Source organism: Sphaerodactylus townsendi, linkage group LG05 (assembly GCF_021028975.2).
Source record: "Sphaerodactylus townsendi isolate TG3544 linkage group LG05, MPM_Stown_v2.3, whole genome shotgun sequence".
In the NCBI taxonomy this organism is placed as follows: Eukaryota; Metazoa; Chordata; class Lepidosauria; order Squamata; family Sphaerodactylidae; genus Sphaerodactylus; species Sphaerodactylus townsendi.
In genome coordinates, this window is record NC_059429.1 from 127,374,884 (window position 1) to 127,400,133 (window position 25,250).

Genomic DNA, 25,250 nt, shown 5'->3' on the forward strand with positions numbered 1-25,250 from the left:
AGGACAGGAGGATAACGAGAGATCAACATTAACAGCTGACTTATCTGCAGCCTACTTTCCCTGGGGAAAATGGATGCTTTAGAGGGGGGCGTTGTAATCCGCCCCCTACATGCCAAAAACTTTTAAAAAATGCCCCCCAAATACAAAACAATTCAAACGAACTCAAATTCTTTTCTATATATGAATATATACCAAATCAGGAATTCGGCTGATTCGGCTTTAACGATAATTTGAAAGCGGAATAAAGCCGAATCTGAATTTTACCGAATTTTTTCGGCATTGCTCAAGCTTAATGGCACCATATCTTTCTGAGTTCTCTGTCCTCCTCAGACTCCACTCCCAGATCTCCAGGAGTTTCCCAAGCTGGTCAACCCCCCCCCCAAAAAAAACCACGGGCCACGGGTGGACCTGGCAACCTGACAGAAGGACCGCAAGAGGATTTCTGCGCACACCCTATTTTTCACAGTGATAAATTAAGACACTCCAGAAATGAGCACAGTATTAGGAGGATTTTTAATATACAACAACAAAATTTAAAAACAACAATTGGGGTTTCCTCTCCTTTTTACCCAACCGTCACCAACAAGCATCAGGAAGGCAACCCCGTTTACATTTTAATAAAATTAAGTTACTTGGTGCCACGTTCTATCATAGTCTTTATTGGGAAGGGGATTAAAATTGCACATAGGGGAGCCGCGAAAGGGGGAGAGGGCGAAATCAGCACGAATAAAACAGATTCTGAACTTTATTTCTTTCGATTGCATCACGGGGAAGAGAGAAACCTCCCTCCCAACCACAGAAGTCCCCATTCCTCCCGTTTACCACCAGTGAGTTAAAACTTGGAGCAAATCAAGTACCAAGACAGTTGGGTCACGAAGAAGGTGTCGTGCCGTGCTCAGTTGATATCTGTGTGATGTGTCTTCCGTCAAGGGAGAGAAAAACAAATTTGTCTTTAAAAAAATTGGACTGTGTTGATTATAGACTCAAAAGACAAAAGGCAGGAGATCCCATTTGCTGGCCATCCACCGGTATCCTAAACAGAAAATTCAAAGCTTGTTCTGAAGCACGCTTCTTTCAAAATGGAAGACCTTTTGTTAGGCCAGCGCCATGGCACACCATGAGTCTTGGCGCAGAGAGACGCTTAGTCCTGACTGCTGCGGCACCGGGGCTGAAGAAAAGGCATAATCCTCTGGTTCATACTTGAACTGATGACCGTCAACCAGGGCGTCTTCAGACGGGCTTGGACCCTATAAGAAGTTACCGTGGAGAAACAAGCATGTTTGTCAGGGTTAGAGACAGTGCTTTCTGGGCAACGGTTATCGAGATCCGTTATGGCACTTGCAACCAAATATGCAGCCTAGTTGGTTCAAAACATACATGGAAGCCTTCAGTCTTCTGTAGTCCCTGGCCATGGTCCCATCTCCTCGCTTCCTAATTGTCCTTCAGCTCTGGCATCCAGAAGCGTACCAGGGGCAAATAGCGACCGGAGACAAATTGTCTCCAGGACGCCCCCCAGGCTCTGCCCACCACCACCCTAGCTCCACCCCTGATGCCCCCAGGCTCCACCCCCACTGCCCTCGACCCCGCCCATGTCACCATGGACATGAGCAAGGTCTAGGGTGCCCACCTCCCCCCCCAGATTGCCCCTGCTGGCTGGGTTCCCAGCCGGCAGCCTTCAGTCTCTTTTGACCTCCCCTCCGGGCAGGCCAGAAGAGACTGCAGTCCTGGCCTCGGAGACCTTCTTTTATAAGCACTGAGGCCAGGGGGTGGGGATTGGGGAGTAGGAAGGGGTGGGACTTCCTGCTCCCCAAGCCCCACCCCCAGTGCTTATAAAAGAAGGTCTCCGAGGCCAGGACTTCAGCTCTGAGCCCAGCTGGCAGGCGGGAAGGAAGAGAGGGGGGGTCCAGGGTGGGGTTGAGGGCGCTTGGAGGCAGCAGGAAGTCCTGCTGCCTCGTTGTTTTTTGCGTGCCTCGGATGGGGTTGAGGCACACGAAAACGACGAGACAACAGGACTTCCTAGTCACGTGGGGGGCTGATTTTGCGCCCCCCACGTGACCAGAAGAGTGGCGCCCGGGGACAAGGGGTACCTAGGCAGATACACCATTTGTCCCTAGGCAGATACGCCACTGCTGGTATCCCTTCCCTCTGGTCTTCTCTTCCCTGCATTCCTCTGAACCACTCTCTTTTTCAAACCCCTCCTTTCTCTTGCCATGCTGGTTTTGGGCCTTTGCCAGCATGGCATAGTGGTTAAGAGTGGTGGACCCTAATTTGGAGAATCGGGTTTGATTTCCCCCACTCCTGCACATGAGCGTCGAGCTCTAGTCTGGAGAACCAGGTTTGTTTCCCTGCTCCTCCTTATGAAGACTCCTGGGTCACCTTGGGCCAGTTACAGTTCTCTCAGAACTCTCTCAGCCCCACCTCCCTCACAAAGTGTCTGTTGTGGACAGGCTTAGCAGGGGAAAATGGTGTCCAGGACATAATGGCTCTTTTATAACATCAACAGCTGTCAGCTGGACACCATCAAGTCTCAGAAGTTGTCACCCACCAGCAACAGGGCCTTCTTGGTGAGGGCTTCTGGTTTGCCAAGTTCTCCCCAGTGGAAGGCCAGCCTGATCCATTTCAATGGCTCATTTAAGAAGGCATTCAAGCTGAAAACCCACCAGAACCAGTTGAATCTGGCTATTAAAGCCTTCGACAATACATTCAAGCTTTGATGACATCCTTGGACTTAACAGCCATTGGATGACAAAGTAATCTTTGCTCCAACTTTTAAATGCAATCGATTGAATGGAACAGTTTTTAATTTTACTTTAAGAAACTGTATGATGCTTGGTTGAATGAGGGAGTGCAAATTATGTTATGTCGGTTCTTAGGCAACACTACGAGGTGGAAATTCCTGTTGTACTTTACCTGGGAAGTGGACACTAGAGATGGTCCCGGATATTGTGATGTCACAGTGGGTTCCGTTTTTAAAGTGACGGTGCTTTCGGAGTTTGTGACGGAAGAAGGGGAATTGGTGGTTGAAGTTGTGGACCCTGAGACAGGATAGTTTGAAAGGATTTAGACAGCAACAAAGACAAAGCAAAATACTATCACCACTATGGCTAGAATCACCACCACAATTGAAGGACTTCCAGATCTTCTGAAGCCCTTCCAAGCCAATCACTCATCTTGCTTCTACCTGTACTGATGCCCAACAGTTTCATTTTTATATGTGTTCAGGAATAACATTTGTGTCAAACTTCTGGCAAAGGTAATGTGGAGATCTGAGGTGAAGCATCGTTCATATACTGGATGGCACCCACTTTTATTTATCCATCTAGGTGTCTAGGATGCCAATTGGCCCTGCTGGCAGGGGCTGATGGGAATCGTAGTCCATGAACACCTGGAGGGCCTGAGTTTGACACCTATGATTTAGGCCCGTGGTGGCGAACCTATGGCACTCCAGATGTTCATGGACTACAATTCCCATCAGCCCCTGCCAGCATGGCCAACTGGCATCATAGACACCTAGATGGATAAATAAAAGTGGGTGCCATCCAGTATATGAACGATGCTTCACCTCAGATCTCCAAATTACTTTTGCCAGAAGTTTGACACAAATGTTATTCCTGAACACGTATAAAAATGAAACTGTTGGGCATCAGTACAGGTAGAAGCAAGATGAGTGATGAGTGATTGGCTTGGAAGGCTAACTGGCCTGCCAGCATGGCCAACTGCTGGCAGGGGCTGATGGGAATTGTAGTCCATGAACATCTGGAGTGCCATAGGTTCGCCACCACTGATCTAGGCCATCTTAGGGAGATCTGAGCTCACCTGAGCTTCTACTTGCGGACGGGTTCTACTTGCTCACTGGTAGAACATCTGCTTGGCATACAGAAAGTCCTAGGTTCAATTCTTGATCTCTCAAGTTAAAAGGATCAGGCAGTATGACCTCCAGGCAGTATGACCTCCAGAGCGAGCCACAAAAGGTGTCAATAGTTCAAGCCAAGGAGCTGCAATGCTGTTAGATTTTTTCTCTCTTTGTCTACATGATATTTGTATGTTCCTTTGTAAAGTGCTGAGAGTTCACTATGGGGAGGCAAGGGAGGTTGATGGGGCCCTTAAAAAATGAAGAACGTGAAGCTGCCTGATTTTAAACCAGACCACTGGGCTCTCAAGGTCAGTATGATCTATTCCGATTGGTAACTGCTCTCCAGAGTCTCACCTGGTTTGTATCACCTGTTCCTTTTAACTTGAGAGATTAAGAATTGAACCTAGGACTTTCTGTATGCCAAGCAGATGTTCTATCAGTGAGTTACAACCCGTCTTCTTGGGGACTGAACATAGCACCAAGTAGAAGTTCCATCACTGAGCCCTAGATAGTTCTAATGGAGCAGCAGTGGCGTAGGAGGTTAAGAGCTCATGTATCTAATCTGGAGGAACTGGGTTTGATTCCCAGCTCTGCCGCCTGAGCTGTGGAGGCTTATCTGGGGAACTCAGATTAGCCTGTACACTCCCACACACGACAGCTGGGTGACCTTGGGCTAGTCACAGCTTCTTAGAGCTCTCTCAGCCCCACCTACCTCACAGGGTGCTTGTTGTGAGGGGGGAAGGGCAAGGAGATTGTCAGCCCCTTTGAGTCTCCTGCAGGAGAGAAAGGGGGGATATAAATCCAAACTCTTCTTCTTCTTCTTCTTCTTCTTCTTCTTCTTCTTCTTCTTCTTCTTCTTCTTCTTCTTCTTCTTCTTCTTCTTCTTCTTCTTCTTCTTCTTCTTCTTCTTCTTCTTCTTCTTCTTCTTCTTCTTCTTCTTCTTCTTCTTCTTCTTCTTCTTCTTCTTCTTCTTCTTCTTCTTCTTCTTCTTCTTCTTCTTCTTCTTCTTCTTCTTCTTCTTCTTCTCTTCTTCTTTCTTCTTCTTCTTCTTCTTCTTCTTCTTCTTCTTCTTCTTCTTCTTCTTCTTCTTCTTCTTCTTCTTCTTCTTCTTCTTCTTCTTCTTCTTCTTCTTCTTCTTCTTCTTCTTCTTCTTCTTCTTCTTCTTCTTCTTCTTCTTCTTCTTCTTCTTCTTCTTCTTCTTCTAATGGCATGTATACACTAAGCTATTTGGATAGTCTCCATTATTTGTTGCATACAAGTTGCTACAGGGATCCTTGTGGATTACAAGGCAGGTTAGAATTTAAACACAGTGATTGGTACTTTTGGATGGCCCGTTCCTGTTACCCTTCACAGTATTAGACCCATGCCTACAACGCTTGTTGCCAGCTGGCAGTCCAACCAGTGGTGAGAAGGATTCTTTTTTTCCAAAATCTGAGAGCACTGCTAGCAAGTTGATGTCACTTCTGGGGAAAATCCGTAAGTGACAGCCGGTAGCTCTAGGAATCTGGCAGTTTCTAGAGCTACCCCACCATTGGGTGTGCGTTAAGTGCAGTCAAATTGCTTCCAACTTATGGCAACCTCCTCCTCCTCCTCCTCCTCCTCCTCCTCATTATTATTATTATTATTATTATTATTATTATTATTATTATTATTATTATTATTATTATTATTATTATTATTATTACTATTAATGATAATAATGATAATGATAATGATGATGATAATGATGATGATAATGATGATGATGATAATGATGATAATGATGATGATAATAATAATAATAATAATAATAATAATAATAATAATAATAATAATAATAATAATAATAATAATAATAATAATAATAATAGGATTTGGTATACCGCCCAATTGCCAAAGGGCTCTTATGAGTGAATGTCCTCCAAAATATCCAATTGTTAAGAGCCTTGCTCAGGTCTTGCAGACTGAGGGCTACAGCTACGGCTTCCTTTATAAAGCCAATCCACGTCTTGTTGGGCCTTCCTCTTTTCCTGCTGCTTTCAACTTTTCCTTGCATTATTATCTTTTCCAGTGCTTCTTGCCTTCTCATAAGCCCCTTCCGCACATGCAGAATAATGCACTTTCAATCCACTTTCACAATCGTTTGCAAGTGGATTTTGCTCTTCCGCACAGAAAAATCCAGCTGAAAAGTGTACTGAAAGTGGATTGAAAGTGCATTATTCTGCATGTGTGGAAGGGGCCATAATGTGACCAAAGTGTGATAGCCTCACTTTAGTCATTTAAGGTTCTAGGGCAGGGATCATCAAACTATGGCCCTCCATATGTTCATAGACTACAATTCCCATGAGCCCTACCACTTGGCCACGCTGGCAGGGGCTGATGGGAATTGTAGTCCATGAACATCTGGAGGGCCATAGTTTGAAGACCCCTGTTCTAGGGAAAGTTCAGGCTTGATTTAATCTAGAAACCACTGATTTGCCTTTTTGCCAGTCCATCAGTAAAAATCTGCCCCCAAGCTCTCCCACCAGTTTGCCAGGCTATTCAGTACATCCCACAATTCAATTACTCCTTTAGTCAAGAAGCAGTTTTGGAAACACCAAGACAGAAAGTCACAAAAATTGCTACCTGTTGAAGATTTGCCTTTGGTAATATTTTTAGGTTTCCTCTTCCTTGTCTGGATGCTTTCTTTCTTCATAGCCAGGGGCCTCGGCACCTTGACGGGAACCAAGATGAAAGTTAGACCTGGTTTTATGAGCAAACTTTGATTCCCTTCATTTAGCTTTCAATCAAAACCATGGAATTGTCTTGCAGTAGGCCAGAAACGAGCTTAGCATAGCTAGGAGAAAATCGCAGGAACAGCTACTATTTTGTGTTGTGACTATTTTGTGTTGTGACTATTTTATGTCTCTGAGATGTGTGCTGAAAAAGGAAAAACAAAACCGATTCTGGTTCTGGTGAGTTTTACGGGCTGTGTCCCTTCGACAATAAACTGATTCTCTTACATTTCATAGGATTTTTGACCCAACTGTTCACAATTTTTTCATGCAGCTGTTTCTGTCAACGGAGAACATTTCCCATAGCTCACGAAAGCTCATGCCACAATAAATCTTTCAGGTACCCCCGGCTTCCTCGTTGGCTTATGGCAGCATTTCTATACACATACATTCTCTCCCCTCTATATATATTGCGTATTGCTCTAACTACACCATGTCCTTGTCCTTCACAGAAGGCTATTTTTCTCGTCGGCAGTCCTTGGGTAACAGATGTATGAGACACAATGTTTGGAGAACTTCCTGATAGATGTTATTCATTTCCTAACACCCCACCACCACCTCACCCCCTGCAAGGGCTGAGGAGAATTAGCTATAAAATATAATACTCCTCTGTCCCTGAGACAAATGCATGGATGCCCAAATCCATGTTTTCAAACCTTCCAATTTTAAAACAATGGAAGAGGATTTAAGCTCCCATTCTCTTTCCTTGACATTCTTCCTTTCTTTTTCGCAAACTGAGAACACATTCGAAGCAGCCGCATGGAGCGCCAGAAGCCAACGCGTCCCTGACTTGCGCAACCATTTCAATGAGACATTCTGCAAACATTACTTCCCTGAATTGCATAGTGCCTTCAAAGTATGTGACATTATTGGAAATGGTCTTGAAACGCCAGAGTTTGATGAGAAATGGGAACTGTGTTTTTTTTAAATTTGGGGCTAAATTGATTATGTAAGATTAATAATAATAGTAAGCTTATTCGTTCGTGAATGATTAAGATATAAATAACTGATTATTAGATGCTTATTGCTGTTTTGGAATTAAAGGTTAGAAGGTAACGAATTTTAAAATTACAGAATGTTCTCTCTAAACGATATTAGGGTTATAATTTTAAGATCCATTGTATTAGAAGGCATATAATTTACAGGTAGCTGCATTTCTTTTTTCCTTTTTTGTTTCATACTCCTTTTTCACATCTGTTAATTACATTTTAGAAAATTAATTAAAAATATGAAAAAAAGAAACTTCAGCTGTGGCAAAAATTTTTCCAGTAGGGTTCTTAGGAGCCAGCATGATGTAGTAGTTACGAGCAGGTGCACTCTAAACCGGAGAAGAAGGTTTGATTTCCCACTCTGCCACTTGAGCTGTGGAGACTTATCCGGTGAACCAGATTAGCTTGTGCACGCCAACACATGCCAGCTGGGTGACCTTGGGCTAGTCACAGCTTTTCAGAGCTCTCTCAGCCCCACCCACCTCACAGGGTGTTTGTTGGGGGGGGGGAGGAAAAGGAAATTGTAAACCCCTTTGAGTCTCCTTACAGGAGAGAAAGGTGGGGTATAAATCCAACTTCTTCTTAGGTAGACCCTTTGGAACAAGGACATTGGCTGCCGATTTGAAGAAAGCGGAGTTTGGATTTATACCCTACAGTACTGATGGAAACACAGGAGCTAATGAAGCAGCTGGCACCTTACCCCCAGAGGTGGGATCCAGCAGGTTCTCACCAGTTCCCGAGAGTGGGTTACTAATTATTTCTGTGTGCCGAGGGGGGGTTACTAATCGGGTCTGCTTTTCCGTTAGAAATTCCATTAGGTCCAAAAATCATAAAGTCCTGTTGTTTCCTAAGTGGCTGGTTAGCGAAGGTAGAAAACGGGATAATTCCCCCTGTTGGACTGTTTTAAAAACATGTTTTAGAAATATGGTAAAGTTCCTTGTTTAAGGAAAGCATCCTTCTTTTGATTTCTAGAAACAAAATTAAGTCTTTGAAAGTATTAAGACAGGCAGTCAATTAGAGGAGAAGTAGTGGTTTCTGTTGGCAGTAGACGATAGGACTTGCTATAATGAGTTTAAATTATGGACAGAAAGATACCAGCTGGAAATTAGGAACTTTTTTTTAACAGTAAGAGTTTTTTACAGTAACAGAGAAATTATTAATGCCCTGCCCCCGGAATGCCCGGCCACGCCCCCGGAATGCCCCACCCAGCCCCATTGGCACTACACCACTGTTTGAATCCCACCACCATGGGAACCTGTTACTAAAATTTTTGGATCCCACCACTGCTTACCCCATGGAGTTTCATGTATAATCCACACGCGTTGCATACGGGCTCTCCTTCTGCATTTCGTCTCCAGAGCGTCGTATTAGTAGTATGACAGTTCGTGCAACAGAGTCCCGCGCGTCTTGAGGAGGACTGAAAAGGGGGAAAAAAGCAAACAATCTCCTCAGATGCTGTCTGTTCGCCCAGACGAGGGAGGCGGAACGACCAAATTAGATAAAGTGGGATGGAATTGCTGCTTAAACCCGTTTCCTGGAAGATGAAAAATGTCCATATGACACAAAGATAACCGAATTCGTTTGGAGCAAATAACTGGCCGCTGAGATCACTTCCATTTGCAATATTTTTTTTTTCAAAAAACTGTTGCAACAAAGCTTGGTGAGGTCCCTTTAATCCCTTCCACTGAAGTTAAACGGATTTTTGCCAACAAATAATATTTCAGAATCCAGAGCAAGAGCCACCAAAGAATGTTTTTAATGAAAGGGTTACCTAATATTAGATTGCTATGGGGACAGACTCTTTTCCCAAAGGAGCAGACAGCTTCTTCTTTTTATTTTATTCCACTTCCTGAAATTGAAAGAGGTCTATTTATTTTATTTTTTTGGAATGAATAAAGCTGATCAAGGGGGCTTTTGGAACGCTAAACGCAAAGCATAGTTTATTAGGCACTGATTGTGGGTGTTTTTGCAAGTGTAGGACTCTTCTATGGGATATTAAGAAGAAGAGAAGAGAAGATTTATAGTCCCCCTTTCTCTCCTGTAGGAGACTTTTCAAAGGGGCTTACAATCTCCTTGCCCTTCCTCCCTCACAACAAACACCCTGTGAGGTAGGTGGGGCTGAGAGAGCTTAGAAGAACTGTGACTAGCCCAAGGTCACCCAGCTGGCGTGTGTGGGAGTGCACAGGCTAATCTGAATTCCCCAGATAAGCCTCCACAACTCAAGCTGCACAGCTGGGAATCAAACCTGGTTCCAGATTGACAGATCAAAACACAACAGAACACGTACAGTTCCTACTTCAGGCATTAATTGAAGCCATCCCCACTCATGGCATGGAAACCATCTTGGCCACCCTAATAGGTGGGTAGGATGGCCAAACAGGTCTGGTGAAAAAGTGCCCTGTGCCTTTAATAGAAGCTTAATGAAAGAAAGTGGGCAGCTGATGCTTTTCATGGCACCCAGGTAATTAACACACCTGTTAGCAACATTCCACGAAGAGTCCAATCCTATGTAGTGTTCCGCCAGTCTAAGTCCATTCATTTCAATGGGTTTAGACTGGAGTAACTCTGCTTAAGACAGAATTGTACTGTGTTTCCCCGAAAATAAGACAGTGTCTTATATTAATTTTGCTCCCAAAGATGCGCTATGTCTTATTTTCAGGGGATGTCTTATTTTTCCGCTCCACAGCTGCATGGTCTGGTGTTCTGTTTGATAGGCATGCTTCCAAACAAAAACTTGGCTACGTCTTACTTTCGGGGGATGCCTTATATTTCACACTTCAGCAAAACCTCTGCTACGTCTTATTTTCAGGAGACGTCTTATATTCGAGGAAACAGGGTATGCCTATTTTAAAACAATAGGACCTTTTTTCTCCAGGCAATTGGCACAGCATGGGCAACCTTTATTGGAAGAGGAGGAGGAGGAGGAGGAAGAGTTTGGATTTAAACCTCCCTTTCTCACCCGTAAGGAGACTCAAAGGGGCTTACAATATCCTTTCCCTCTCCACCCCCCCCCCCCAACAATCACCCTGTGAGGTGAGTAGGGCTGAAAGAGCTCCGAAGAACTGTGACTAGCCCAAGGTCACCCAGCTGGCGTGTGTGGGAGTGTACAGGCTAATCTGAATTCCCCAGACAAGCCTCCACAGCTCAGGCGGCAGAGCGAGGAATCCAACCCCGGTCCCCAGATTAGAGTGCACCTGTTCTTAACCACCATAAAAGGCAAGAACACTGCCCTGGTGATCTTCCCAGACCTTGTTAAAGGTGCCATATATTGAGTCAGACCAGAGGTGGGATCCAACCAGTTCTCACCACTTCTCTAGAAGGGGTTACTAATTTTTTTCTGAGTGCTGAGAAGGGGTTACTAAAGCAGCCTCCCTGCCCAATAGGGACTGGAGGTGAGTGTGTACGACGGCACCACTGTTTGAATCCCACCACCATTGGGACCTGTTATTAAAATTTTTGGATCCCACCACTGAGTCAGACCATATATTGAGTCAGATCCACAGGATTCCCAACCCCAGGCTGTGAAACACCTGGGGTTTGGGAAAGAGAATGACTTGAATGAAGTCTTATGCTATAGAGTCTACCTTTCAAAGCATTCATTTTCTCCACAGAAGTTGTAATCCCGGGAGATCTCCAGGCACCACCTGGAGGTTGGCAGCCCTAGCCACATCCCTCTCTCCTGTTGTTGCCCACATGACACCCCCTCACTGCGGAAAGGCTGTCCAGGAGGCCCCCACCCTTGAAATCCTCTTCCTTTGATGTGTTTGACAAGGAAAAAAACGGCCTGCCACAGTTCCTCCCTCATTTTGGAAAGTATAACTTTAAAATGAGTCACCAGTGCGGAGGAAATAAAATGATGGCTGAGACCAGGAATGCTCTAACCTATTGTCAAAATGTCCCCTGGTAATTGCTTTAACTCCACCCTGTCCATACATGTGAATGAGTCTCCCTCCTGGAGTGATAAACTAATCAATTGCACCTAGAATGAAATCAGACTGAGACAGGACATAGTTTGGGTCAGTTTCTGACTCCACCTGAGGTGGTCCTTTGTCATTTCATTTTAATTCAATCAAGTCCACCTCACGCCCTCCCAGCCTCTCAGCAGCCCTTGCTAGCACCAGCGAAAACTGAATCTTCCTCATGCCCCATGGCTCCAGCGCCCAAGAAGAAGCGTTTGGATTTATTCCCTGCCTTTCTCTCATGTAAAGAGTCTCAAGGCAGTTTGCAAACTCCTTTCCCTCCCTCCCTCCACAACAAGCACCTTGTGAGGTTGGAGCAGCAGTGGTGTAAGAGGTTAAGAGGTCATGTATCTAATCTGGAGGAACCGGGTTTGATTCCCCGCTCTGCCGCCTGAGCTGTGGAGGCTTATCTGGGGAATTCAGATTAGCCTGTGCACACCCACACATGCCAACTGGGTGACCTTGGGCTAGTCACAGCTTCTCGGAGCTCTCTCAGCCCCACCCACCTCCCAGGGTGTTTGTTGTGAGGGGGGAAGGGCAAGGAGATTGTCAGCCCCTTTGAGTCTCCTGCAGGAGAGAAAGGGGGATATAAATCCAAACTCTTCTTCTTTTCTTGGTGGGGCTGAGAAAGCTCAGAGAGAACCATGACTGGGCCAAGGTTACACTGCAGGCTTCATCTGGAGAAGCGGGGAAAGAAACCCAGTTCACCAGATAAGAGTCTGCTGCTCAACCAAACCAAACGGTAAAGATGGAATGAAACGTTGCTAGCAAACACGAGAACAAACACACAACTAGGGAAAAGTTGTGGCTGAGTGGTAGAGCACACAGACTGGGGGAATTCTGGGGCGGGGAGGAACTTGGACATCCCCACCTTCAGGCTACGATCAGTTCTGAGGACTGATTTCCCCACTCCGGTTAGCTTATTTTTTACTCGCTCTCAGCTTTTCTCAAATGGTTGTTTTTATGGTTTGGGTTTGTTGTAGCTCTGATTTTAATGGTCTCGATGATTTGTTTTTGTTGGGGCTTCTGAAGATCCTTGATGCCATTTTCTGAGCTCCCCCCAACACCCCCCGTATTTATTTGCAGCATTTCTCTGTGCTTTTATTTTTCGGGGGGGCGATTTTTTAAGCATCGAGAATACAAGGAGTAGAGAATGCAGGATGACACTGTGAAGCACTGCAGCATCAGTTCAACACAGAACTTAAAAAAACCCACACGAGAAATCACAAATTGGTGGCCAGGAAACATTTTGAGGTGGTGAGTGCAGACATACATCATTGTAAAGGGGAGGACTGAAAAGAGTTTCAAAAACACTTTAGGGGATTTGGGCAGAAAGGTCCTATATCTGCTGCCACGTGCTCCTTCGAAGAATGACAAGAGTGCCCTAGGAGCAGCAGTGGCGTAGGAGGTTAAGAGCTCGTGTTTCTAATCTGGAGGAACCGGGTTTGATTCCCAGCTCTGCCGCCTGAGCTGTGGAGGCTTCTCTGGGGAATTCAGATTAGCCTGTGCACTCCCACACACGCCAGCTGGGTGACCTTGGGCTAGTCACAGCTTCTCGGAGCTCTCTCAGCCCCACCCACCTCACAGGGTGTTTGTTGTGAGGGGGGAAGGGCAAGGAGATTGTCAGCCCCTTTGAGTCTCCTGCAGGAGAGAAAGGGGGGATATCAATCCAAACTCTTCTTCTTCTTCTTCTTCTTCTAGACAAGCAGCTGTGTACATTTAGAAAATTCAGGGCAAGAACATTGCCCAACGCATTAGTAAGGAAGAAACCTTTTCTCTCCCCTCAACCCCAAACACGAAGATCAGGCAAGACGAGCCCTGAATTCAACAGGTTTCCAGACGGCATTTGGTCACCCTTACCAGCCTTTTCTGCGGTTTGATGAGGGGCCGGTTCATGCCGTTCATTTTGTGATACAGCCCACAGGCATTACACAGGTAATGCCCGGTGCCATCCTTCCTCCAGAGGGGGGTGGACATTGCCCCGCAGTTGACGCATTCTCTGCCATCGCCTGGGAATTCTTCCAAGAACTCTGCAGTGGAAACATAAAGAAGAAGGCAGATTTTGTTAAATGCTTGGTGCTCAGGGAAGGACCCGTTTTAGCCTTACAAATATTTCCTTAACGTACTGAAGTATTCAACTCTTCAACCCCCTCTCTAGCTTCATAGTGAAAACCCCAGTTTATGCACTGATCATTTATTGTCTTCCTGACTGCAGCCACGTCCATTTTGGGCCTCTGCTGTTGCGTCTCACTCGTTCACTTCTAAACAGCACTCAGCTGCCAAAACCATTTCTTGCCATCTCGAGCGGTCCCTGTTCCTAAATTCTCACATTGCCTTTCTGTCTGCTCTCAGATTCAGCACAAAAATCTCCTTCTTACTTTTGAAGGACCTCCATAGCTTTGCCTCCTTGTATATCTCGGCTTTTGTATCCTGGTATCCAGTGGTGGGATCCAAAAATGTTAGTAACAGGTTCCCTCGCCAACCCACCCTCAGCAAAGGGGGCAGAGGCGTACCTAGGCAAACCTGAGCCCTGGGCAAAACCTGAGTTGGATGCCCCCCCCATGGGCAGCCACCCCACCACAGCCCCCCCCCCATTTTTTTTGCACCAGGTCATTTCTAAATCATCATCACATTATAGAAAATGCCCCAACTCACAAATCTGAACACAGCAATGGTGAAACACACAGGTTCTTTGATAGAGACTGGTGAGATAAAAGGTACGAAAGGCTGAGAATCCATGAATTGCAGTACCTGAAAGGGATTAACCCAGTTCAGGGAGTTACATGATTAGTCGCAATTGCTATATGAAACCTTCACGTTCAAAGGCAGGATGCCTCTCGGAGAGGCGAGGGCGTGGAGACGGAAAAGCCGCCCTCTCGGCACACACAAATAATTAGTAACCCACTCTCGGGAACTGGTGAGAACCTGCTGGATCCCACCTCTGCTGGTATCTCCCTATCAGTGAATTTCTCCCTCCACCCACACTCTCCTCAGATTCCTGTTCTCTCATGACCCCGCCCTTTCCCCAGTATTGCTCCTAATGCCTGGAACGCCTTCCAAAAATACCTTCTTTGTTACCTTCAAAACCCATCTTTCCCGTGAGACAAAAAAAGTGTTGGTTCTGGTGGGTTTTCCAGGCTGTGTGGTTATGGTCTGGTGGACCACCATGGCCACACAGCCCAGAAAACCCACCAGAACCATTTGAATCTGGCCATGAAAGCCTCACAATACTAGAACCAGGGGTCTTTCATTGAAAATGCTGGGGGTGGGGGGGGGGGGAGAATTAGGACTAATAAAAGGAAACACTTCTTCACACAACGTGTGATTGGTGTTTGGAATATGCTGCCACAGGAGGTGGCGATGGCCACTAACCTGGATAGCTTTAAAAAGGGCTTGGACAGATTTATGGAGGAGAAGTCGATCTATGGCTACCAATCTTGATCCTCCTTGATCTCAGATTGCAAATGCCTTAGCAGACCAGGTGCTCGGGAGCAGCAGCAGCAGAAGGCCATTGCTTTCACATCCTGCCTGTGAGCTCCCAAAGGCACCTGGTGGGCCACTGCGAGTAGCAGAGAGCTGGACTAGATGGACTCTGGCCTGATCCAGCAGGCTAGTTCTTATATTCTTATGTTTGACAATACAAAAAAAGTGTGTTTGTGAATCTCAAAGTTCCAGAAAGGCAGTTGAACCACTGGTGGAATCATGGTGGAATTCTCTTTGGAATGTGACCCAGGCCCTGCAGGACTTATTGCCTGTAAGCCTGAGGCCTCTTCCGCACGTGCAGAATAATACACTTTCAATCCATTTTCAGTGCTCTTTACAGCTATGAGGAATAGCAAAATCAACTTACAGTCAATTGTGAAATTGGATTGAAAATGCATTATTCTGCATGCGTGGAAGGGCCCTGAGATATGCAGTCAGGCCTATAGTTGGGGAGAGCAAATATTGTCATCTAGCCAGACCCCTTCTCCTCCCCTCCCCTTCATTCCCTCCCTTCCAATTCGTTATTGAGATTTGTTTCTTCCCTTGTAGTTAAGATTTTCAATCATCCCTTGTGCCATCTCTTCCCCTCTGACTGGCCCCCAAAATTGGTATTTTATGGCGCTATTGTATAATCTGGATAGTTTTAAATTTTTGAAGTATGTTTTAATTGTGGTTTTTATGATGCAAGCCAAGCGGAGCCCGACTTGTCAGGAAGAATGGGTTATCAATCAAAATAAATAAATAAATAACATGCATTGTAAGACACATGCAACATGCAACATGGATGGTGTCGAGAAATTGATGGGTTCCGTTTCAAAATGATTTCATGCCAGGTCCTCAATAAATAATATTAAGACAATTAAAATGTCAAGAGACCAAGGAGATCAACATTTCTTGAAAGCAGAACATTATCCAGATCTCTTTGAGTGGATTAATAAATTCACTTAGTATTCAACAATGATGAAACAAACATCTTTGGTACATAGCAGATCCTCTACACAGAGTACAAGAGAAGATAGAGAGTTTTCTTGGATTATGTAGATCAATAAATTGAATCATCTTATAAACTGGGATCTGAGCGACTAAAGACAGGAAGGGCAATATAGATTGAAAAAGTATTAAATTTCATATTGATTATTGGATGTTTAAACATTTGAACCAGAATGTAAAGATGATGGGAAGCTGGATGAATAGTCGATATATCTGAGTTTCACAAAATGACCATGTTTGATTTTATTTTAACACAGCCAAAAAAATTTGAAATGAGATCAGTATTTTCCAAGTTGGATTAAAATCGGTGACGTGCTTTTCCAGGCGTTCAAATAAATATTTCGTTTATTTAAAACATTTCTATGCCACTTCTCAACTCAACTTACAGTAGGGTCCCCAAGGAAGCAAACTATCAAAACCACCAAAACCAACTTTTAAAGCAGATATAAATAAGGCTGTTACAGTACTGCGAGTTCCATCTCCCTTTACTTCCTTTTCACTGACATCTCTGGAAGACCTCAATGACTCCACGCAATTTTACAACGCAGTGGGCAAGACTAGCACCTACATGTTGAGCAACAGGAGACGCTTCCTCACCATGTGAACAATTTCACAGTGGAACCAGCAAGGAGCGATTGCCAGTCTGGCACCACTGATGTGTTCTCTAAAACCTGCTTGCTTCATGACTCTGGGAGATATAATCCAATAGTGGCTTGGTAAGACAAGTGGGGAAAAAATAGGAAGTTTTGGGTCTCCGGCCCCTTCCGCACATGCAGAATAATGCACTTTCAATCCACTTTCAATGCACTTTGCAGCTGGAGTTTACTGTGCGGAATAGCAAAATCTACTAGCAAACAATTGTGAAAGTGGATTGAAAGTGTATGATTCTGCATGTGCGGAAGGGGCCTCTGTCTGCCATCTGACTAATTGACAAAGCTCTCAATTCATTCTGGGCAGATGTGTCAAAGCCTTGTGTCTTTAATATAGCCGTTGACACAGACTCAGCCCCCCCCCCCCCCCAACTCTCAAGGTGTCTGTTGTGGGAAGGGGAAGGAAAGCAATTGTAAGATGCTTTGACACTCCTTTAAGATTGGCCCCTTCCACACACGCAAAATAATGTGTTTTCAAACCACTTTCACAACTGTTTGCAAGTGGATTTTTCCATTCCGCACAGCTTCAAAGAGCACTGAAAGCAGTTTGAAAGTGCATTATTCTGCATGTGCGGAAGGAGCCTTAGAAAAAAGTGGCGTATAAATCCAATTGGCTATAATCTACTTTTTAATAATTCCATTCTTTTCCTGTAGTACAATCTCCTGAGATTGCAAATGCCTTAGCAGACCAGGTGCTCGGGAGTAACAGCAGCAGCAGAAGGCCATTGCTTTCACCTCCTGCATGTGAGCTCCCAAAGGCACCTGGTGGGCCACTGCGAGTAGCAGAGTGCTGGACTAGATGGACTCTGGTCTGATCCAGCAGGCTCTTTCTTATGTTCATAATCCAGTTTTACTGAATTTTCAGTCCCTACATTAGACTGGTCTTGTTTTTATTATACATCTTTTTATAATTGTGTAATTCGCCTTCAGCCTTACTGAGATGGATGGATGATAATAGAATACACACACACACAAAATCAATATTAAAACAAGCTAGAAGGCCTACAGGAGCATAAAAACAGGAACCTAAAAAAAGAAAAGAAAAGTAGCCTAAAATTATATTCCTATAACAGCACTCAGGCTAGAACAGGGGTAGGGAACCTGCGGCTCTCCAGATGTTCAGGAACTACAATTCCCATCAGCCCCTACCAGCATGGCCAATTGGCCATGCTGACAGAGGCTGATGGGAATTGTAGTTCCTGAACATCTGGAGAGCCGCAGGTTCCCTACCCCTGGGCTAGAAGAAGATCATTACTCCAACCCTGTCAGATCTCAGAAGGTTATCAAGGTCAGCCCTGGTTAGTATTTGGATGGGAGACCACCAAGGAAGACTACACAGAGAGGCAGGCAATGGCAAACCACTCTTTGTCTTCCCCGGCCTGGATGGTCAAGCTAAAGAAGCCAGTGTGGTACAGTGACTGAGAAACAGTGGACTCAAATCTAAAGGACTGGGTTTGATTCCTCACTCCTCCACCTGAGCGGTGGACTCTAATCTGGGGAACCAAGTTTGTTTCCCCACTCCTACACATGAAGCCTGCTGTGATGACCTTGGACCAGTCACAGTTCTCTCAGAATTCTTCTCAGTCCCACCTACTTCACAAGATGTCTGCTGTAGGGAGGGGAAGGGAAGGCGTTTGTAAGCTGCTTGGCAGCTCCTTAAAGGTTAAAAACGTGGGGCATAAGAACCAACTCTATTCTTCTAATCTTGAAAGCTAAGCAGGGTAGGTGCTGGTTAGCACTTGGGTGGGAGGCCACCGAGAATGTCCAGAGTCGCTCTGCAGAGGCAGGCAATGGCAAAACCACTCTCAACATCTCTTGCCTTGAAAAACCCGGTAGGGTTGCTGTAAATCAGCTGCAACTTGGAACCACCCCTGTCCCGGTACAGCTCCCTCATTCTCCACCAATTAGCAAATCACATGCCCAGTCCAAGGCAGATAGCAGCAGCAAACACAATGCCTACCAGTCAATTAAGCCTCCGTTTATTTTCAGATGCAAGCAATCTCATCATATGGTGGCTTTCAGACCACCTAAACCAGCGGTTCTCAACCTGTGGGTCGAACGGGTCGAACGACCCTTTCACAGGGGTCGCCTGAGACTCTCTGCATCAGTGTTCTCCATCTGTAAAATGGATAAATGTTAGGGTTGGGGGTCACCACAACATGAGGAACTGTATTAAAGGGTCACGGCATTAGGAAGGTTGAGAACCACTGATCTAAACAATAGGAAGAACTTCCTGACAGTAAGGACTGTTGTCACTTCCTGTAGAAGGCTTGGTCACCCATCTTGGTTCAGTATTCTTCCTGCCTCATTAGAGGGAGCAGGTCTTGGAGATAGCTCCAAGTCAGCCTAGGCAATATTTCCTTTTATTCCTTTTATTCCTTTTCCCTCATCGTTTCCAGCCTTTCGTCTAAGTCTGCGTCAGTGTGAGTCTTGTGTCGACCCTCCTCCCCCCTCCCCCTCAGTGTTGATAGTTTCCCGCCAAAAAACAGGACGCAAAGGCCTCTACTAAAATGGCTTCCCTGCCCTCCTTTTCCCCTCCGCCGGAGTCATTCAGCAGATCAGCGGCTGAGGGAACACGAGCGGCCACCCGAGCTGGGTCGCGACGCTCCGACCACGCCGGTGCCTGCGCAGAGACGACTGCCGCCTGGCCATCGACGGCAAGTGGCCTCGGAGTGTGGGTGGAGTCTCCATCTTTGGAGGTTTTTAAACACAGGCTGGATAGCCATCTGACAGGAGTGCTTTGATGGTGTGTTCCTGCATTGCAGGGGGTTGGACTTGCTGGCCCTTGGGGTCTCTTCCAACTCTATGATTCTATTAATAATTTTAACGAATACTTTCTATATTAGCTTTTCTGAGAAGTGTAATCCTTTGGGTACCACCTGGGTTCCCACCGACAAGGAAAGATCCACTAATCCAGAACGAAATTGCTAACAAAACCAGCATAGGGTGTTGTGTGGTTTCCAGGCTGGATGTCTGTGTTCCAGTAGCATTTCCTCCTGATGTTTCTCCTGCATGCCAGACACAGATGCTGGCGAAATGTCAGGAGAAAATGTTACTGGAACACGGCCATACAGCCCGGAAACCCCACAACACCCCAGTGATTCCGGCTGTGAAAGCCTTCCACATTACATAAACCCAGCATATTTTCAAGAGTATGCACTCATTTTTTTAAGAGTACCCCTTAGAAATGAAAAATACAGGTAGTCTTGAGAAGCAAGAGTATGTGGTATAAACGCTTAGAACAGTAGGTGGATCTTGCTGGACCTGACAAGAGGTCTGACATTCTGTTTACCTGATAAACCAGAAAGAGGTGTATCTAGGGTAGGGAACCCAGGGCACAAGCCTGGGTGCTACTTAAAGGTCCCCCATCAGCTTTTATTATTATTTATTACTATTATTTTATTTGTAGGCCACCCTTCCCCTTAAGCATTCTCCCCTACAGCAAAATCAGCTCCCCAATGTGACAGTGCAGTGAAGAAAGAAGAAGAAGAAGAAGAGGAGGAGGAGGAGGAGGAGGAGGAGAAGGAGGAGGAGGAGTTTGGATTTATATCCCCCTTTCTCTCCTGCAGGAGACTCAAAGGGGCTTACAATCTCCTTGCCCTTCCCCCCTCACAACAAACACCCTGTGAGGTGGGTGGGGCTGAGAGAGCTCCGAGAAGCTGTGACTAGCCCAAGGCCACTCAGCTGGCGTGTGTGGGAGTGTACAGGCTAATCTGAATTCCCCAGATAAGCCTCCACAGCTCAGGCGGCAGAGCGGGGAATCAAACCTGGTTCCTCCAGATTAGATACACGAGCTCTTAACCAGATTAGATACCTGAGCTCTTAACCTCCTACGCCACTGAGACATTTTTCTTTACTTAACTTTGTTCCAATGCCACCATTCTCCCCAGTGGAGACTCAAAAAACTTTACGTCATTCTCCTCTCCTCCGTGTTATCCTCACAACAGCCCTGTGAGGTAGGTTTGACTGACAGCATGGGGCCCAAAGTCACTCAGCAAGATGTAAATGAATGCATTTCAGGGGTCTGCAACCTGCAGCTCTCTAGATCGGTGGTTCTCAACCTTCCTAATGCCGGGACCCTTTAATACAGTTCCTCATGTTGTGGTGACCCCCAACCCTAACATTTATCCATTTTACAGATGGAGAACGCTGATGCAGAGAGTCTTAGGCGACCCCTCTGAAAGGGTCGTTCAACCCCAAAGGGGTCCCGACCCCCAGGTTAAGAACCACTGCTCTAGATGTTCATGGACTACAAATCCCATCAGCCCCTGCCAGCATGGCCAATTGGCCAATTGGCCATGCTGACAGGAGATGATGGGAATTGTAGTCCATGAACATTTGGAGAACCGCAGGTTGCAGACCCCTGCTTTAGTGTAAGAGAAAGACTACGGCTTTACTGTGTCCATAATATTCCCGGTACTTTGGAAACAACCACCCCCATTACCCAACAACAGCCTGACCCTACAGTAATACATTAAAATGGAAACTTGCAACAATGAAACCAGCAATACTGCATATAGACTATAAAGAGGAACTGTCACAAAAAAGGACATTGGTCCTGAACAAGAACCGGGGAATTTCAGAATGCTGCAGAGCTCCTGCATAATTGGTAGGAAGATTACAGGGTCCCAAGGTCAAAGAATTATCCAACATAGCCTCTGAATATGTCTTGAGCTGCTCTGGCCTGAAAATCAGATCGCTTTGCCTCAAACTACCCCAAAAAGCCCACGTGAAAGCAGTGGCGTAGCGCCAAGGGGACAGGGGGGTGCGTGATACACCAGGCGCCTGCTTCTGCGGAGGCGTGGCAAGGCATGGCATGATGTTTTGGGGACGTGGCATTCCAGGGGCGGACAGGGACTTGGAGGGGCGTGAGGCGCACGCGTGCACCTGGAGCAGTTCCCCCTTGCTCTGTCCCTGCAAGAAAACATTCAAAATTCTTGGTTAGTAGCACAGCTTTCAGTAGGTTTTCCAGGATTCAGAGGATGCCAAAGCGACCAGAACACCCAGCTTTGAAGCTCTTCAGTGTACATCTACACTACAGTGAGCTTTGTGCCCATTTGATTGTTCTCTAATCTCAATGTATTTAAGATTTATATTGGATGGGTTTTGGCGGGACTAAGCACTGTGTCTCACACTGCGTCGACCCCATCAGAAACGAAGTGCTAATGACTGAATGGCTGAGAGACAAGATAAATTAGGTTTTGCTTTGTTTTCAAAAACGTACTTCCTATTAATAAATAGGTAAGCCATTGCTTTAGGTGAAGTATAGAAAGCTCACTGGTTCCCAGTTGGTTATGGACAAAAAAGAGGTTATTAAACCAGTTTAAGAAAACAGCGGATGGTTGGTATAACCCCCATGCTCAGAATGGGTTGACCCAGTAAGGGGTGGAGACTCAAAGCAGCAAGAGGCTGCAGACTTCATGTAGCTTGGAGACAAGGCTACCAGACTCGGACCTTGGTTGTATAAGCCCTTAACACCTTGTTAAGGGTTTCTTTTTATGTTTGTAATGGGTGAGAGTTCTGGAAACCTTCATCATGTTGAATCCTGTTCATCAAGCCCTTGGAGTCTTCAGGAGCCAACCCACTTGCAAAGAAGAATTGGACTTGGCAGTATCAGTAGACTGCAAATATAAGGACTTGAAAATGCAACCTGAACAGGACCTTGAAGTATGACGTTAAATGTTGATGTTATATGTTATACGTTAAGAAAGTAAACCATTTTGGTTTTTTTAATTTGTTGTTGCAAACTCATTCCAAGTTCTGCCCCACAGAACCCACAGAGAGAGGTTACAGGTGGCACCTCAAAGGCTCAAAAAGAAGTTGGTTTGGGAGGTTATCACAGCCGTAGGGTTTTCAAGGCAAGAGACATTCAGGGGTGGTTTGCCACGGCCTGCCTCTGCACAGCGACTCTTGACTTCTTTGGTGGTCTGCCATCCAAATACTCACCAGGGTCTAGACTGAACGTGTGTGACTGGCGCAAAGTCTCCCACCAAGTTTCTATGGCAGAGAAGAGATTCGAACCAGGGTTTCCCAGATCCTACTCCAACACTTTATCTACTGCACCATTTATGTTCCAAAAAGGAGAACCAACCCAATCCCAGGGGCTTGCTTGCAGTTCCTACCGTGTTTCCCCGAATATAAGACAGTGTCTTATATTAATTTTTGCTCCCAAAGATGCGCTATGTCTTATTTTCAGGGGATGTCTTATTTTTCCTGTGTTCTGTTCGTCAGGCATGCTTCCAAACCAAACCTTTGCTATGTCTTACTTTTGGGGGATGCCTTATATTTCGCACTTCAGCAAAACCTCTACTACATCTTATTTTTCGGGGATGTCTTATATTTGGGGAAACAGGGTATTTCAGCTGAGACAAGTCATTTTTAAACAGAACAGGGGTGTGCTTCTTATGCAATTGTCACAGCTTCATGAAAAATAATGTACTTTTATCCTATCTGCACATTTGTTTAGCTTTGCAGCCATTGAGTAAAAATAATTTTTTAAAAAATGTTCATGATGTAACCTCTCTCTGTGGGTTCTGTGGGGCAGAACTTGGAATGAGTTTGCAACAACAAATTTTTAAAAACAAAATGGTTTACTTTCTTAACATATAACATCAACATTTAACATCACATTTCAAGGTCCTGTTCAGGTTGCATTTTCAAGTCCTTATATTTACAGTCTACTGATACTGCCAAGTCCAATTCTTCTTTGCAAGTGGGTTGGCTCCTGAAGACTCCAAGGGCTTGATGAACAGGATTCAACATGATGAAGGTTTCCAGGAGAACTCTCACCCATTACAACCACAAAAAAACCCTTAACAAGGTGTTAAGGGCTTATACAAATCAAGGTCCGAGTCTGGTAGCCTTGACTCCTCCAAACTAGCTCTGCAGCCCACCCCTTTCTGGGTCAACCCATTCTGAGCATGGGGGTTACAATGACACTGGAGTTATCTTCTAACAGGTACAACCCCTCCCTGCAAGGATGAGGCATTTGGTCCCTCAATACTGGTGAATCAATCCAAAATGGGCTATACAGGTGCTTTCTCTGTTGTGGTCTCTGACTTTTTGGAATTACCTGCCTGAGGAGGACAGGAACGCTCCTGGCTTTCTGCAAATTACGCAAAACTGAATTATTTGAGAGAGCTTTTCTACTCAGGCAATAGGGTTGCACTGCGCAGAATAATTCATAAAGTTACTTGTAGAAACTATTAGGGACTTTTGTCTGAACCGCTGTGTATTGTTGCTGAAAGTAGGATCCTACAAGGTAAATTTTGCGTACTTTAGTGTGTCATGTTAAGACTTCCTATGGCAATGCTCACTGAATGTCCCAACCCGTCGACTGTATTGACCCACTCTGTATAATCCACCTAGAGCCCAAGTGGGAAAGGTGAACTATAAATAGCGTAAAATACATACATGAAATTTGCTTCTGAGTAATGCCAAGAAGACTGAGGCACTTGTAAATTTCACCCAGTGGGGAGATCTTTGCATGAAGATCCCGAATTACTTATATCAGTTTGATCCCCTTCGGGGATGAGGCGGGATATAAATCCTAAATAAATAAAATCTCAGTCTGCTGCATTTCAAAAGAGGTCGCTGTCTTGCTCTCCGCCCTTCCTAAAGGAGACACCTAAGAAAATGTTCTCTGATGCACTTAATTATTAATGACTTGGGCAGCGGCCGAAGGGCACCACCCGTTCAGGGACTGTTTGGGGAGGGTTGATGGAGCACACTCTATGGCCCCTTCCGCACACGCAAAATAATGTGTTTTCAAACCACTTTCACAACTGTTTGCAAGTGGATTTTGCTATTCCGCACAGCTTCAAAGAGCACTGAAAGCAGTTTGAAAGTGCATTATTCTGCATGTGCGGAATGAGCCCAAGCTAGTTCACTGTATTTTAGTTTTTGTAGTTGTGGGAACTGTGATTTGGGGGTTAGCTGATATAATTGGTTATTGTTTATAGTATATCACTGTGATGCATTATTATGCTGTTGATATTGATTTATTGTTGTTGCTGTTTATTATGCTGTTACTATTATGCTGTTGATTATGATTGATTGTTGTTGCCGTTTATTGTTTGTTCACTATTGTTGTTGGCCGCCCTGAGCCCTCTGGGGGAGGGCGGGATTATAAATTAAATGTGAAATGAAAATGAAATGAAATGAAATTAACCGTACTGACTCGCTCTGTGTCATCTGCCTCGAGCCGAAGTGAGAAAGGCAGACTATACATTATATAAACAAACAAGTTCATAAATTAAATAGGCCTCTGAGCAATGCGAAAAGGACCGAGGCATCCACAGCTCCTCGCAGAAGGGCCTTGCGTTCTCCGACACGCTCCATTTTAAATGAATTCACTTTAAAAAATCAGAAACAAATTCCTCTGCAATCGATGAGACGGTGACCGAAGGCAGTCGACTCCTCTGGAGGCTTCGGCCTGGCTAAATTTATCCTGCCAGGATCCCTGTCCGAAAACCACTTGAGCGGGCCAAGGAAGTGCAGGCCCGCTGGGTTGTAAAAATAAATGATCGGGATGATGTTATTGTAAGATGATAAAAGAGGAGGCGGAGGAGGAT

At 45.3% G+C, this 25,250-nt stretch overlaps 1 protein-coding gene across 3 annotated transcripts in view; it reads right to left on the minus strand.

The window, feature by feature from the left end:
- Nucleotides 1–494: 494 nt before the first annotated feature.
- GATA5 (GATA binding protein 5) overlaps nt 495–25,250 on the minus strand; it is a 52,100-nt gene continuing 27,344 nt past the window's right edge. For all 3 annotated transcript variants that reach the window (XM_048499046.1, XM_048499044.1, XM_048499045.1), the window contains exons 3-7: nt 13,415–13,584; nt 8,887–9,012; nt 6,458–6,545; nt 2,911–3,035; nt 495–1,247 (exon numbers count right to left, since the gene is read on the minus strand). In XM_048499046.1, coding sequence (XP_048355003.1) covers nt 1,095–1,247; nt 2,911–3,035; nt 6,458–6,545; nt 8,887–9,012; nt 13,415–13,584 — 662 coding nt within the window. In that variant the 3' untranslated portion in view covers nt 495–1,094. The remainder of the gene's footprint in view (nt 1,248–2,910; nt 3,036–6,457; nt 6,546–8,886; nt 9,013–13,414; nt 13,585–25,250) is intronic.